Below are 16,982 nucleotides of genomic sequence, written 5' to 3'. Positions count from 1 at the left end.
ACCTTTCTTGTTCATTATAAATATGGGAACTCTGTTCTAAAGCCTCTCTACTCCACGGCCTTTGTAAATTATAATACGGATTATATTTTCATTTGAGTTTTCACAAAAATGTATAACCACTTCTGTGAAAGGAGAAGGAGAAAAGCAAACTGTGAGGAATGGATATGGCTCAAAGTAGAATGAAGAAAAAAAATCGGGGAAAAAAAGAATCAAAACAGACCTATAGAAAACAAAACAGCTTATAATGTTTGAGAATTTCTGGTTCAGGTGACACCCACGACGTAAACCATGATACGTACTTATCTATATTTGAGTAGAACCATTCATATATGCACCATTTATGTGCTTTGGGAAGCTTGAGGAGGTTGCGTAATCGGAAACCAATCTTCTGTGAGGCTTTCTTGTCTGGTGTGGACATTGTTGCTGTAAATTTCTATACAATAAAAAAAATAGACATTAATTACAGGTTCATCAGGTAAAAATGAACATCCATAATGTCAAATACATTTGTAAAAAAGCAGATTATCATTAAGTGCTCAAAAAGATACAACAGCATAAATTATTTTGTTATTTAATAAACATTCTGAGTATTTCTTATAAAGGTAAAGCATCCAAGGAAGGTGAAATCATTTGCTCCCACCATGTTTACACTGAGATACAATTTCAATTTAAGTACATAGGAAGAAGGTAATTGTGGACTCCTGGGTGCCTCAGTTGGTTAAGCAACTGCCTTCAGCTCAGGTCATGATCCCCGAGTCCTGGGATGGAGTTCCACTTGGGCTCCCAGCTCCATGGGGAGTCTGCTTCTCCCTCTGACCTTCTCCCCTCTCATGCTCTATCTCAAATAGATAAATAAAATCTTAAAAAAAAAAAAAAGAAAAAGAAGGTAATTGTGACAGAGAGGGAAAATGCAAATGAACAACCACCAGGCCCAGAAGTTTTCACCAGTGAATTCTGTATCAATCACAGCACCAATGCTATTAAAATGTTTTAATTCAATGAAAAAAAAAAGAGAGAGCTTCCCAACTTTTTTTTTTTTTTAAGATTTTATTTATTTATTTGACAGAGAGACAGTGAAAAAGGGAACACAAGCAGGGGGAGTGGGAGAGGGAGAAGCAGGCCTCCCGCCAAGCAGGGAGGCGGATGCCCGGCTGGATCTCTGGACCCTGGGATCATGACCCCAGCAGAAGGCAGACGCTCAACGTCAGCCACCCAGGCACCTCACTTCCCAACTATTTTTATAAAGACAACATAAGCAGATAAAATCTACCGAAGGATAATAAAATAAAATGTCAAAAAATATCACTTGTTTGCATGACTTTGTTTTTTAAAGATTTTATTTATTTTTTTGAGAGAGAGAGAGAGAAAGAGAGAACATGAGAGGGGAGGTCAGAGGGAGAAGCAGACCGAGACCACCTGCAGAGCCGGGAGCCCGACAACGGGATCCCAGGACTCTGGGACCCCAAACCGAGCCGAAGGCAGTGGCTCAACAAACTGAGCCACCCAGGCGCCCCCCTCTTTTTAAAAAGATTTTTATTTATTTATTTGACAGACAGAGATCGCAAGTAGACAGAGAGGCAGGCAGAGAGAGAGGAGGATGCAGGCTCCCCGCCGAGCAGAGAGCCCAACACAGGGCTTGATCCCAGGAACCTGAGATCACGACCTGAGCCAAAGGCAGAGGCTTTAAACCACTGAGCCACCCAGGTGCCCTTTTATTTATTTATTTTTTAAGATTTTATTTATCTGGAAGAGAGAGACCCCACGAGTCGGGGGTGAGAGGGTGGGAGAGGGAGAAGCAAACTCTGTGCTGAGCAGGGAGCCCAAGGCAGGGCTTAATCCCAGGACCTTGCCATATTATCTAAAACAATCTAAAATTCAATGCAATTCCTATGAAAATTCCAATTTTTCACAGAAGTAGAACATCCTAAAATTTGTATGGAAGCACAAAAATCCCAAATACCCAAAGCAATGTTGAGAATGAAGAACAAAGCTGGAGGCATCAAGCTCCCTAATTTCAAACTACATTACAAGCTATAGTAATCAAAATAGTATCATATTAACAAAAGCAGATACACAGATCAATAAAACAGAATAGAGAGCCCAGAAATAAATGCATGCATATGTGGTCAATTAATTTACAACAAAGGAGGCAAGAATATACAATGAAGAAAGGATATCTTTAATAAATGGTGTTGGGAAAATCGGACTGTCACATACAAAAGAATAAAGCTAGACAGTATCTTACACTATACACAAAACTATACTAAAGACTTGGGGCCCATGGGTGGATCAGTCTTTGACTTTGGCCCAGGTCATGATCTCAGGATCATGAGATCAAGTGCCACGTGGGCTCCTCTCCCTCTCTAAAAATATAAGAAAAAATAAATTAAAAAAAATAGATTAGGGGCACCTGGGTGGCTCAGTGGGGTTAAGCCTCTGCTTCAGCTCAGGTCACGCTCTCAGGGTCCTGGGATCGTGCCCCACGTCGGGGGTGGGGGTCTCTGCTCAGTGGGAAGCCTGCTTTCCCACACCCCACTCTGCCTGCCTCTCTGCCTACTTGTGATCTTTGTCTGTCAAATAAATAAATAAAATCTTAAAAAAAAATAAAGACTTAAATGTTAAGACCTGAAACCATAAAATCTAGGAAAATATATAAGTGGTTAGCTCCTAGACACTGGTCTTGGTGATGATTTTTTTTGACACCAAAAGTAAAGGCATCCAAAAAAAAAAAAAGAAAAGAAAAATTAACAAGTGGGGCTACACCAAACTAAAAACCTTCTGCACAGCAGAAGAAACCATCAACAACATGAAAAGGCAATCTACAGAATAGGTAAAAATATCTGTGAATTGTAAATTTGACAGTTAGTATCCAAAATATATAAAAACTCATACAACTCAATAGTAAAAAACCAATCCAATTAAAAAATGGGCAAAGTATCTGAAGAGACATCTTCCCAAAGACATATAGATGGCCAACAGGTGCATGAAAAGGTGCTCAGCCACTCATCAGGGAAATGCAAATCCAAAATGGGATATCACCTCATACCTTTCACAATGACTAGAATCAAAAGGTTAAGAAATAACAAGTGTTGGTGCAAATGTGGAAAAAAGGGAACCCTCATGCAGTGTTGGTGGGAATGTAAATTGGTGAGGCCACCATGGAATACAGTAAGGAGGATCCTCAGATAATTAAAAATAGAACTACCTTATAATTCAATAATTCCACTGCTGGGAATTTATCTGAAGCAAACAAAAACACTAACTTAAGAAGATATCTGCATGCCAATGCTCCTGAAGTATTATTTACAACAATCAAGACATGGAAGCAACCTAAGTGTTCATTAATGGATGAATGGATAAAGAGGATGTGGTGTATATATACATATACAGACATTCACACACACACACACACACACACACACACACTAGAATATCATTCAGCTATAAAAAAGGAATGAAACCTTGCTGTTTGCAGTAATATGAAGGGGCCGTGAGGGCATTATGCTAAGTGAAATAAGTCAGAGAAAAACAAAAAACCTCCCCTGAAAAACAAAACAGACCAAAGCAAACAAACAACAAAAAAACATACAATACACAATGCAAACTCATAAATACAGAGAGCAGACTGGTGGTTGCTGGGAAGGAAGGAGTAAAATGAGTTGAAAGGGGTCAAAAGGTACAAACTTACAAAGTCATTATGTTGTGGGGATGTAATGCACAGCATGGTGACTACAGTGTATGTTGTATTGCATATTTAAAAGTTGCCAACAGGGGCGCGGGGAAGGGGGGGGCTCAGTTGGTGAAGTGTCTGCCTTTGGTTCAGGTCGGGATCCCAGGGTCCTGGGATCGAGCCCTGCATTGGGATTCCTGCTCAATGGGGAGGGAGCCTTCTTCTCCCTCACCCACTCCCCCTGCTTGTGTTCCTCTCTTGCTGTGTCTCTGTCAAATAAATAAAATCTTTAAAAAAATAAAAAATAGAAGTTGCTAACAGATTTTAAAGGTTCTTATCATGAGAAAAAAAGTTTGTAACTGTGGTGACAGATGTTAACTATATACTTAATGTGGTCATTTCATCATGTATACAAATATCAAATCATTATGTTGTGTACCTGAAACATATAATGTTCTGTCAATGTTATCTCAAATTTTTAAAAGCTTTTAAAAAAGGTACCAGATAAACATCATCAAAACATCAAAAGAATACAACACAATCAGGTGGAATTTGTGTCCAGAACGAAAGGGTGGTCCAGTATTAGAAAATTACTGAGACTGTCATTATTAATTAATAAAAACAATAAAAATCACGTGGTCACCTCTACTGGTGCTAAAGATACTGGATAAAATTCAATATTCATTAACAAAAACTCAACAGAATTAGACAGAATGACTAAAAATATACAATATGTCAAAAGTTAAATGATACAGTTAAAGCAGTGCCTGGGGTAGGGGAGGCAGGAGAGGGGTTAGTTTATTAGGTAAATGCCTATATTAGAAAAAGACAAAGATCTCAAATAAATAACCTGTTCTTCTTAAGAATAAGAAGCTAGAAAAAAAAAGAGCAAAGAAAACCCAATGCAAGAAGAAAGAAGGAAATAAAAATTAAAGCAGAGATAAGTGAAATAGAAAAATAAGAGACAAAATGATGAAAACAAAATTTTTTTTAGGGGCGCCTGGGTAGCTCAGTTGGTTAAGTGGCTGCCTTCAGCTCAGATTATGATCCCAGGGTCCTGGGATGGAGCCCCTCATCAGGCTCCTTGCTCAGCAGGGAACCTGCTTCTCCCTCTGCCTGCTCCTCTCCCACTTGTGCTCTCTCTTTCAAATAAGTAAATAAAATCCTAAAAAGAAAATTTCTTTTTTTTTTTTTAAGTTTTATTCATTTATTTGAGAGAGAGAGAGTGCACAGGAGAGAGCAGGGGGAGGGGCAGAGGGAGAGGGACAAGCAGACACCCTCCCTGCTGAGCAGGGAGCCTAAAGCGGGACTCAATCCCAGGACCCCAGGATCATGACCTGAACTGAAGGCAGACATTTAACTGACTGAGCCACCCAGGTGCCAAGAGTTCTTTGAAAATATCAACAAAACTGACAGACCTTTAGCTCTACTGACCAAGAAAACAAAAATAGATGGATACCTTCTTAACCTATAAAATTTATTTCTCCTGATTGAACTCGAGTTGGAAGAGGCGAGTCCGGTCTCAAAATGGAGGGCCATGATCCAAAGGAACCAGAGCAGTTGAGAAAACTGTTTATTGGTGGTTTGAGCTTTGAAACTACAGATGATAGTTTAAGAGAACATTTTGAAAAATGGGGTACACTTACAGATTGTGTGGTGATGAGAGACCCCCAAACAAAACATTCCAGGGGTTTTGGTTTTGTGACTTACTCTTGTGTTGAAGAGGTGAATGCAGCAATGTGTGCCCGACCACACAAGATTGATGGGCGTGTAGTGGAACCAAAGAAAGCTGTTTCTAGAGAGGATTTTGTAAAGCCTGGTGCCCATCTAACAGTGAAGAAAATTTTTGTTGGTGGTATTAAAGAAGATACAGAAGAGTATAATTTGAGAGACTACTTTGAAAAGTATGGCAAGATTGAAACCATAGAAGTTATGGAAGACAGGCAGAGTGGAAAAAAGAGAGGATTTGCTTTTGTAACTTTTGATGATCATGATACAGTTGATAAAATTGTTGTTCAGAAATACCACACTATTAATGGGCATAATTGAGAGGTGAAAAATGCCCTTTCTAAACAAGAAATGCAGTCTGCTGGATCACAAAGAGGTCGTGGAGGTGGATCTGGCAACTTCATGGGTCATGGAGGGAACTTTGGAGGTGGTGGTAACTTTGGCCGTGGTGGAAACTTTGGTGGAAGAGGAGGCTACGGTGGTGGTGGTGGCGGCAGCAGAGGTGGTTAAGGAGTAGGTGATGGTGGATATAATGGATTTGGAGGTGATGGTGGCAACTATGGTGGTGGTCCTGGTTACAGTAGTAGAGGAGGCTATGGTGGTGGTGGACCAGGATATGGAAACCAAGGAGGTGGATATGGAGGTGGTAGTGGAGGATATGATGGTTACAATTAAGGAGGAAATTTTGGAGGTGGTAACTATAATGATTTTGGAAATTATAGTGGACAACAGCAATCAAATTATGGACCCATGAAGGGGGCCAGTTTTGGTGGAAGAAGCTCAGGCAGTCCCTATGGTGGTGGTTATGGCTCTGATGGTGGAAGTGGTGGATATGGTAGCAGAAGGTTCTAAAAAATTTTCAGAAGAAAAGGGCTACAGTTCTTAGCAGGAGAGAGAGCGAGGAGTTGTCAGGAAAGCTGCAGCTTACTTTGAGACAGTTGTCCCAAATGCATTAGAGGAACTGTAAAAATCTGCCACAGAAGGAACGATGATCCATAGTCAGAAAAGTTACTGCAGCTTAAACAGGAAACCCTTCTTGTTCAGGACTGTCATAGCCACAGTTTGCAAAAAGTGCAGCTATTGATTAATGCAATGTAGTGTCAATTAGATGTACATTCCTGAGGTCTTTTATCTGTTGTAGCTTTGTCTTTTTCTTTTTCTTTTCATTACATCAGGTATATTGTCCTGTAAATTATGGTAGTGGTACCAGGAATAAAAAATTAAGGAATTTTTAACTTTTCAATATTTGTATAGTTCAGTTTTTCTACATTTTAGTATAGAAACTTTAACAAAATGCAATTTTGAAGGTGTTTCCTTGTGAGTTAACAAGTAAAGAAGATCATTGTCAATTACTATTTTGTATGAATTTTGCTAAAGTTAACTGTAAAGAAACACCTGCTGACTTGCAGTTTAAGGGGAATCTATTCTCTGCATTTCCAAACCATGAAATGAATGGGCTCTGACATGTGGAGAGAATAGATAATTTGTATGTTTGCAATGTGTGTTTTAGATAAATAGAATTGGGTATTTAAATTAGCATACTTGTGAATTTAATAGCATTAAGATTTATCTTCAAATGAAAAAAATCTCAAAATTTCTATTTGGTTTTTGTGCATTTTCTTTCAAAATGTAATCATATGATTTTAGTGTGTTAGTTTTGCTAAGAGTCCTAGCCATGTTTAGAGCACCTCCATTCTACATTCACCTTGGTCACATGTGAACTGCCATAGTTTTATTTGGGTGTAAAGAATGTCTACTGCCCTTTGTTTAAATTCTGGAAAGGGGCAGTGGATGTTTTCCCTTTCACTTAAAAACCATTCTTAAAAATTTAAAAATACAGGACCACTAAGCGTGCTGTGTCTGAGCAAATTAGTGGCTACCATTTTTTTTCCCCTTCCCGTTTTCAAAGCACAAGAGGCCCATAAATCTTCGGTTATTTTCCTTGGTTTAATATATATATATTTTTTGATACAAGCTTTCAGAAGCAAGAGAATAAAAATCATGCGTTGTTGAACCCTTAAAAAAAAAATTTATTTCTCCTCATTCCAATCCAAAAGTCATTATCATATTCAATGCTAAAATACTAAAAACACTGTCATTAAAGTGAGGAATGTGACCAAGATGTTGACAATCACTACAATTTTTAACATTGTTTTGATGGAATTATCCAATAAGAAGAGAAAACAAAATCATTATTTCCGGATGATATGACTGTCCTTGAAAACTCAAGAAAACAGGGGTGCCTGGGTGGCTCAGTCACTAAGCATCTGCCTTCAGCTCAGGTCAGGATCCCAGGGTCCTGGAATCAAGCTCCGCATTGGGCTCCCTGCTCAGCAGGAAGCCTGCTTCTCCCTCTCCCACTCCCCTGCTTGTGTTCCCTCTCCCAGTATCTCTGTCAAATAAATAAAATCTTAAAAAAAAGAAAAAGAAAAAGAAAACAACCTAACCATTTAAAATAGTAAGAGAACTGGGGTGCCTGAGTGACTCAGTGGGTTAAGCCTCTGCCTTCGACTCAAGTCATGATCTTAGGGTCCTGGGATTGAGCCCCACATCGGGCTCTCTGCTCAGCAGGGAGCCTGCTTCCCTCTCTCTCTCTGCATGCCTCTCTGCCTACTTGTGATCTCTGTATGACAAATAAAAAAAATAAAATCTTTTAAAAAATGAAATAAAATAGTAAGAGAATTGAATAAAGTGGGCAAATACAAAGTCGACATACAAAAATCAGTATCTTAAAAAAAACACCTCTTTTCTCTGTATAAGTAAGAGTTAGTTACAGTAGAACAGAAGATATATCCTGTTTATGAAAGCCAAAATGACAAGCACAAAAGTATCAAAAACCCAGGAATACACTTAATAAATGTTCAAGATCAAATGGGAAAATATATTGAAGTCCACAGAGGGACAACAAGGCTTGAATTAAACGGAACTAAAACCAGTTCTTGGATAGAGAGTTTCAATGCTACAACTATGACACACAGCATAAATTTATTCATAATATTAGCACAATGCCAAGAAAAATCCTAACAGGATTTTTTCCTAGCCAAGATGATTCTAAAGTACCTATGGAAAAATAAATGTGCAAGAATACTAAGGAAAGGGCGCCTGGGTGGCTCAGTGGGTTAAGCCTCTGACTTTGGCTCAGGTGGTGATCTCAGGGTCCTGGGACCGAACCCTGCATTGGGCTCTCTGCTGAGCAGGGAGCCTGCTCCCCCCTCCCACCGGCCTCTCTGCCTACTTGTGATCTCTGTCAAATAAATTAAAAAATAAAAAATAAAAAATAATAAAATAAATAAAAAATTTTTAAAAGGATATGTAGTAATGTCTTACCAGATGTTAAAACACTACATAAAGTCACATTAAAATAATTTGACACTAGCACATACAGAGACATACTAGACATAGATAGACTCAAAGTCTAGAAATAATCCTAAATACATATAGGAATTTAACTTGTGATACAGGCAGCATTTTAAATCAATGTATAAAGATTACTCACTCAATGTTATCAGGACGACTAAGTAGTCCTGGGGGTGGGAGGTGGGGAGAGACACACACACACACACACACACACACACAACAAACAAACAAGGTTGCAGTATTACCTCACTCTTAACTCCAAAATAAATTCCAGATGGATTGAAAATTAAAGCGGTAAAAAAAAAGAAACTAATTTGAGTGAATTCAAAAAGTACAAATTTTAGACTAGGAAAGATCTTTCTGAGTAAGTATAAACCAAGAAGTCATAAAAGCAAAGACAGTTTTGACCTTAAGTTTTTTTCAATTCTACATGGTAAAAATACAGAAACAAGGTCAAAAGCCAAACTATAAGCTAAAAAAAATTACAACCAATATAAGCAACCAAAGGCCTAATATTCTTTTTTTTTTTTTTTTTAAGATTTTATTTATTTATTTGACAGAGAGAAATCACAAGTAGAGGGAGAGGCAGGCCGAGAGAGAGAGAGAAGGAAGCAGGCTTCCTGCTGAGCAGAGAGCCCGATTCGGGACTCGATCCCAGGACCCTGAGATCATGACCTGAGCCAAAGGCAGCGGCTTAACCCACTGAGCCACCCAGGCGCCCCAAAAGGCCTAATATTCTTAATTATATACAAAACTCTTACAAATGAATAAGAAAATGACCAAGAATCTAACAGAAAATAGGAAAAAAAAAATCTACAGGAAAGAAATCATTTTTAAACATACATGAAAAGTACCTCGACATCACTCATAAATGGAATCCTACCTAGAACCAGGGAGATGTGAATACCAGATTGGCAACAACCTACATGTTTGTTCATATACTGAACTGGCAAGCATTTGGGAAAATAGACACTATGATGTATTTTTGGCAGAAAATATAGACCAGGGATGCCTGGGTGGCTCCGTTCGTTGGGAATCTGACTCTTGTCTTCGGCTGGGGTCATGATCTCAGGGTTGTGAGACTGAGGTCCCATAGCAGCCTCTGTGCTCAGCAGGGAGTCCACTTCCCCTATCCCTCTGCTCCCTGCCCCCAACCCCCCCACCACTGCCACTTGCCCTAAAATAAATAACTCTTAAAAAATAAATAAATAGGGGCGCCTGGGTGGCTCAGTGGGTTAAGCCGCTGCCTTCGGCTCAGGTCATGATCTCAGAGTCCTGGGATCAAGTCCCACATTGGGCTCTCTGCTCAGCAGGGTGCCTGCTTCCTCCTCTCTCTCTGCTTGCCTCTCTTCCTACTTGTGATCTCTCTCTGTCAAATAAATAAATAAAATCATTAAAAAAAATAAAATAAAATAAATAAATAAATAAATAAATAAAAATAAAGCTGTTAGGACAACAAAAAAAAGGAGACCCAGAGACAGGCTGCAGGTCATCTGTGTGTCAGCCTTCACCTGCCAGCTTTGGGATGGGGAGCAGGTTACTTGCCTCTGTCTGTTTCCTCAGCTGAAAATGGGAAATAAGACCATAGCCTAGGTCATCAGTTGCCAAAGACTAAATCAAAGTCACATATACGCAGTGCTTAAAACAGAATCTGGGGGCACCTGGGTGCCTCAGTGGGTTAAAGCCTCTGCCTTCAGCTCAGGTCATGATCCCAGGGTCCTGGGATCGAGCCCCACATTGGGCTCTCTGCTTAGCGGGAAGCCTGCTTCCCTGCCTCTCTGCCTACTTGTGATCTCTGCCTGTCAAATAAATAAATAAAAATCTTTAAAATTAAAAAAAAAAGAACCAAAAAACAGAATCTGGCACACACTAAGTACTCAATAAAAGTTGGTTTTTACAATTAGTCAGCTCCGGACAGGGCTCCTTAAAGAAACCCACAGAATACAGCAGATTGGGATTAGAAGGGGAAGGGAACAAGCCATGTCATATAAATGAAGATAGAAAGAAATAGGTATGTTAAAAGAAGAAAAGAGAAAACTCATAGGATATAAAAACTTTTCACATATATATATATTTTTTAAAGATTTTATTTATTTGTCAGAGAGAGAGAAGGAGCGAGAGCGAGCACAGGCAGACAGAATAGCAGGCAGAGACAGAGGGAGAAGCAGGCTCCCCGCCGAGCAAGGAGCCCGATGTGGGACTCGATCCCAGGACACTGGGATCATGACCTGAGCCGAAGGCAGCTGCTTAACCAACTGAGCCACCCAGGCGTCCCCAAAAACTTTTCACATATTTGAAGGAGTCTCATATCATGTTTGTCTTATTTGTATCTGCTCCGTATGGCTGGGAAGCAGAAAGCACTTTGCAAACTAGGTCCAGAAGGAATGATGTGCCTGGGGGAAGGACAGAGGACAGAGATGGGGCAGGATGGGTTCACAGTCATCAAGACCAATTTTCTGTAGGTTTGAAAAATTTCCTAATAAATAAAGGGGAGGGGCGCCTGGGTGGCTCAGTCAGTTAAGCATCTGCTAAGGCTCAGGTCATGATCCCAGGGTCTTGAGATCGAGATCCCACATTGGGCTCCTTGCTCAGAGGGAAGTCTGCTTCTCCCTCTGCCTCAGCCCCTCCCTGCTTGTGCTCACTCACTTGCTCTCTGTGTCAAAGAAATAAAAAAATCTTTAAAATAGGGGCACCTGGGGGCTCAGTGGGTTAAAGCCTCTGCCTTTGGCTCAGGTCATGATCCCAGGGTCCTGGGACCCAGCCCCGAACTGGGCTCTCTGCTCAGCGGGGAGCCAGCTTCCCCTCTCTCTCTGCCTGCCTCTCTGCCTACTTGTGATCTCTGATTGTCAAATAAATAAATAAATAAATAAATAAATAAATAAAATCTTTAAAAAAAATACAAATAAATAAAATCCAAACTTAAGACATCCAAATTATTCTAATAATACAACACTTCTAAAGTCAATACAAGAAACAGTGGTTATTTATTTAACTATTGCTATAAATATTGCTGGTTATGCCTTTAATTTATTAAGTGCCAAATCCTTGGTACAGAAAAATCACCTTTACTACGACCCCTCCTACTGGATAATTTATACCACTTTTGGAAATAAATGAAAGGGACGTAGGCAATAATTTTATCAGGTATTATAAATTTGACAGGAGAGGGCGCCTAGGTGGCTCAGTGGGTTAAGCCTCTGCCTTCAGCTCAGGTCATGATCCCAGGGTCCTGGGATCAAGCCCCACATCAGGCTCTCTTCTCAGCAGGGAGCCTGCTTCCCCCTCTCTCTGCCTGCCTCTCTGCCTACTTGTGATCTCTCTCTCTCTCTCTGTCAAATAAATAAATAAAGTCTTAAAAAAAAAAGATGTTTTAAAAAAATAAATTTGACATGAGAAAAGTTATACTATTCTTGAAAATAATATTTTCCTTATAAAATTTTCATCCTTTTCTTTGATTCTCACATGTCTACTATGATATTTTTAAGATGCCAAAAGCGGGGGGTGGCGCCTGGGTGGCTCAGTAGGTTAAAGCCTCTGCCTTCAGCTCAGGTCATGATCCCAGGGTCCTGGGATCGAGTTCCGAGTCAGGCTCTCTGCTCAGCAGGGAGCCTGCTTCCTCCTCTCTCTCTGCCTGCCTCTCTGCCTACTTGCGATCTCTGTCAAATAAATAAATAAATAAACCTTTAAAAAAAAATAGCCAAAAGGGGTTAATAGCCAAAATATATAAAGAACTTATACATGTCTAAAATAAATAAATGAATATATTTTTAATTAAAAAAACAAAAGGAGGCGCCTGGGTGGCTCAGTGGGTTAAGCTGCTGCCTTTGGCTCAGGTCATGATCTCAGGGTCCTGGGATCGAGTCCCGCATCGGGCTCTCTGCTTAGCAGGGAGCCTGCTTCCTCCTCTCTCTCTGCCTGCCTCTCTGCCTACTTGTGATCTCTCTCTGTCAAATAAATAAATAAAATCTTAAAAAAAAAAAAAAAGGGATGCCTGGGTGGCTTGGCCAGTTAAGCATCTGCCTTCAGCTTGGGTCATCATCTCAGGGTTCTTCTCCCTCCCCCTTTGCCTGCCAATCCAAGGTTTTACCTATTTATTTGAGAGAGAAAAGAGAGAGAGAGAGCATGAGAGGGGAAAGGTCAGAGGGAGAAGCCAGTCTCCCCACCAAGCAGGGAGCCCAACGTGGGACTTGATCCTGGGACTCCAGGACCACGGCCTGAGCCAAAGGCAGTCACCCAACCATATGAGCCACCCAGGCGCCCTAAAAAATTTTTTTAAAAAAGGGGTTGGGTGCTGTGCTCGCTTCAGCAGTACATATACTAAAAAAAAAGGGGGATGGGTGTTAAAAAAGGGGGGGGTGCTGGGTGGTGCAGTCGGTTGGGTGTCCAGCTTTCAGTTTCGGCTCAGGTTGTGCCCTCCGGGTCATGAGACTGAGCTCTGAATTGGGTTCTGTGCTCAGTGCAGGAGTCTGCTTAAGACTCTTCCTCACCCTGAGTTCCTCCCACCCTCCACACTCTCTTTCTAAAATAAACAGACTTTTTTTTTTTTTTTTTTTTTAATTAAGAAAAAAAAAGAACTGGGGCCCTGGGTGGCTCAGTCGTTAAGTGTCTACCTTTGGCTCAGGTCATGATCTCGGAGTCCTGGGATCAAGTCCTGCAATGGGCTCTCCACTTCATGGGGAGTCTGTTTCTCCCTTTGTCCTCTCCCCTCCCAGTGCTTGTGCGCTCTCTCAAATAAATAAAACCTTTTTTTCCCCCAAAGATTTTATTTATTTCTTTGACAGAGATCACAAGTAGGAAGAGAGTTAGGCAGAGAGAGAGGAAGGAAAGCAGGCTCCCTGCTGAGCAGAGAGCCTGTTGCAGGGCTCGATCCCAGGACCCTAGGATCATGACCTGAGCCGAAGGCAGAGGCTTTAACCCACTGAGCCACCCAGGTGCCCAAATAAATAAAATCTTTAAAAATAAATAAAATGAATCAGAAAACTGGAATTACTTTAAAAATTATTTTAAAAAAGAAGTTATACAAGTCAACACCCCCCCCCAAAAAAAAGAACAAAAAAAAACCCAACCAACTACCCAATTGAAAAATAGGCAGAGGATCTGAATTGACACTTTTCCAAAGAAGATCTATAAAGAGCCAACAGACACATGAAAAGATGTTCAACATCACTAATCACTGAGGATATGCAAATTAAAACTATAGTGTTATATTACCTGACACCGGTCAGAATGGCTAAAATAAAAAACACAGGAAATAACAAGTGTTGGCGAGGACATGGAGAAAGGGGAACCCTTGTGCACTGTTGGTGGGAATGTAAACTGGTGTAGCCACTCTGGAAAACAGTATGGAGGTTACTCAAAAAATTAAAAATAGAATTATCTTCTGATTCAATAATCCTACTACTGGTTATTTACTCAAAGAAAACAAAAACATTAATCTGAAAAGACAGATTGCTGTGTTTACTGCAGCATTATTTATAATAGACAAGATATGGAAGCAGCCCCAGTGTCTATCCATAGATAAACGGATGGCATATATGGAATATATTATATACATATACATAATGGAATACGATTCAGCCATAAAAAAGAATGGAATCTTGCCATTTGCAACAACATGGGTAATGTTACAGAGTATGATGACAAATGAAATAAATTAGAGAAAGATAAATACAATTTCACTCATACATGGATTTTAAGAAACAAAGAAAGAAACAAAACAAAACAACCCCAGAGTCTGGAATACAGAGAATTGGTGATTACTAAAGGGAAGATGGTGGGTGGGGGGATAGGTGAACTAGGAGAAGGGAATTAAGAGTACACTTAGCGTGAGGCGCCTGGGTGGCACAGTCAGTTAAGAGTCCAACTCTTGGTTTTGGCTCAGGTTGTGATCTCAGGGTTATGGGATTGAGCCCCAGAGTCAGGCTCTGTGCTCGGCTCAGAGTCTGCTTGAGATTTTCCCTCTTCCTCTACCCCTATCCACCCTGTTCTCTCTCTCTCTCTCTAAAATGAATAAATAAATCCTTAAAGAGTACACTTATGATGAGCACTGAATAATGTATAGAACTGTTGAATCATAGCACTGTATACCCGAAACATAACCCTGTGTGTTCATTTTACTTTAATTCAAAAAAAGTTAAAAAACTAATGAGAGGTGGGGCGCCTGGGTGGCTCAGTGGGATAAGCCGCTGCCTTCGGCTCAGGTCATGATCTCGGGGTCCTGGGATCGAGTTCCGCATCGGGCTCTCTGCTCAGCAGGGAGCCTGCTTCCTCCTCTCTCTCTCTCTCTGCCTGCCTCTCTGCCTGCTTGTGATCTCTCTCTGTCAAATAAATAAATAAAATCTTAAAAAAAAAAAAAAAACTAATGAGAGGAAATCAAATAAATTATTCTTTTATTGAAAAAAAAAATGCCAAAAATGAAAAAGAAGATATGACTTCATGCTACACATGAAGTTAAGTTAATCTTTGGGTAAGTTAATCTTCAACACACTTTCCTCTGTGATAAAGTAAAATGTTTTCCCCCCTCTCATTTCCATGCAAAACTCCAAACTGATTCCCTATTGCCAAATCTATCTGCTTAAAGTCCACTCTCCTCCTCATGCTTAAAAGTGTGCATTTGTAAGACTGAGAACCGGCTTTCTACTCCCGGGAAAAGTCCATCAATAATTAATGGCCTTTCTAGGTGACTAATATAAGAGCGGAGTTGGAGCGGTGACTTAAGAAAAAGAACTTGTAGGGGCGCCTGGGTGGCTCAGTGGGTTAAGCCACTGCCTTCGGCTCAGGTCATATCTCAGGGTCCTGGGATCGAGTCCCGCATCGGGCTCTCTGCTCAGCAGGGAGCCTGCTTCCTTCTCTCTCTCTCTCTCTCTGCCTGCCTCTCAGTGTACTTGTAATTTCTCTCTGTCAAATAAATAAATAAAATCTTAAAAAAAAAAAAAAAAGAAAAAGAACTTGTTACTCAAAATATAACAGAATAATAAAAAACAAACTTTAGGGACGCCTGGGTGGCTCAGTTGGTTAAGCAGCTGCCTTCGGCTCAGGTCATGATCCCAGGATCCTGGGATCGAGTCCCACATCGGGCTCCTTGCTCGGCAGGGAGCCTGCTTCTCCCTCTGCCTCTGCCTGCCTCTGTGTCTGCCTGTGCTCGCTCGCTCTCTCTCCCTCTGTCTCTGGCAAATAAATAAATAAAATCTTAAAAAAAAAAAAAAACTTTATTATGCTGAGCAATTGATCACTTCCTTTCACATAGAACATAACACTAGCGATACACATACCTGTGGGACCATTGCAACTCTCTGGTTTCTTTTGGGTGACCTTGTATTTATCTGTCTGTCATCTTCATCAGAAAAGAGTCGACTTCGTTTTGAATTTCTGAAAGGCTACAGTAGAAATTTGTTTAATAAAAACATTGAACACTTTCCATTTTTATTCCAAAATACAATTATATACTTGGGAGACACAGCTAATGCCGGACTATCAGTGGCCTGCAAGGGTAAGGATGGGTAATACAAAGTAAACTACATCCAATACAAACAGATTTACAAAGTAGTACATATTTATGCAATTTTTTAACAATCAAAACATCTAGCTGATGACTAAATGAAACACCTAGCTAATAATTAAAACTGGAACCCGAGTATTCTTAGCAGCCTTGAATGGTGACGAGAGGAAAACAAGTTCTGGAAATTCCAGTTCTCATGATGTTAGTGCCTGGATTAAGAGCAGTTGGGTGTATCACACACTGTGTTGGCTGCATGGGGCTGGGCGAAGTTACTAGATCACTCTAAAGAGTGACTCTCAATGTATAATAATGTACTAGATACGCTGTCAAAAATTGTTAATCGAATTTCCATCTGTGAGTGACAGTACAAGACACCTGTTGTAGGTATTTGGTAAGTGACTGTAGGCCAAACAAGACTGCAGAACCAGTACTAACTTGTTGAAGTACTCAGAGGACATCATATACTAAAGGGTCTGAAAATATGAACAATTTTACAGCCCACCCCAGGATCAGAGGCCTCATTCAGGCAGAACAACAGAAATAATAGTCGAATCATACCAACATCCTATTTCAAATCCTTCTCCCACTGCCGCAGACGGACTTGCATGCCTAGTCAGAAGGGAGGTAGCTACAGAGGGCTAAAACATATGAGCAGCGCCCACCCTGGTCAAGGCTAAGAGGCACTGACCCTTGAAATTAAACCCACCGAGAGTCTAATACTCCAGAGCT

The 16,982-nt window shown here is 40.4% G+C and overlaps 1 protein-coding gene, 1 long non-coding RNA gene and 1 pseudogene across 4 annotated transcripts in view; 2 read left to right on the top strand and 1 right to left on the bottom strand.

Annotated features, from left to right (window-relative positions):
• Nucleotides 1-16,982, top strand: part of LOC309850489 — a 97,960-nt gene that overhangs the window by 41,534 nt on the left and 39,444 nt on the right. The gene's annotated exons all lie outside the window — the stretch shown is intronic.
• Nucleotides 1-16,982, bottom strand: part of LIN9 (lin-9 DREAM MuvB core complex component) — a 71,238-nt gene that overhangs the window by 44,338 nt on the left and 9,918 nt on the right. For both annotated transcript variants that reach the window (XM_082704423.1, XM_082704424.1), the window contains 2 exons: nucleotides 16,027-16,131; nucleotides 300-433 (listed from right to left, as the gene is read on the bottom strand). In XM_082704423.1, the coding sequence (XP_082560549.1) occupies nucleotides 300-433; nucleotides 16,027-16,131 (239 nt within the window). The remainder of the gene's footprint in view (nucleotides 1-299; nucleotides 434-16,026; nucleotides 16,132-16,982) is intronic.
• LOC309850244 (heterogeneous nuclear ribonucleoprotein A3 pseudogene) lies at nucleotides 5,166-7,267 on the top strand (annotated as a pseudogene). The gene is made up of 2 exons (XR_014316588.1): nucleotides 5,166-5,915; nucleotides 6,090-7,267. The product of XR_014316588.1 is annotated as a heterogeneous nuclear ribonucleoprotein A3 pseudogene (transcript).

The sequence above is a fragment of the Mustela nivalis genome (genome assembly GCF_964662115.1).
Source record: "Mustela nivalis genome assembly, chromosome: 16".
NCBI classification, from domain to species: Eukaryota; Metazoa; Chordata; class Mammalia; order Carnivora; family Mustelidae; genus Mustela; species Mustela nivalis.
The sequence above is the reverse complement of the archived record's forward strand: the minus strand, read 5'-3'. Positions and strand labels throughout refer to the sequence as shown.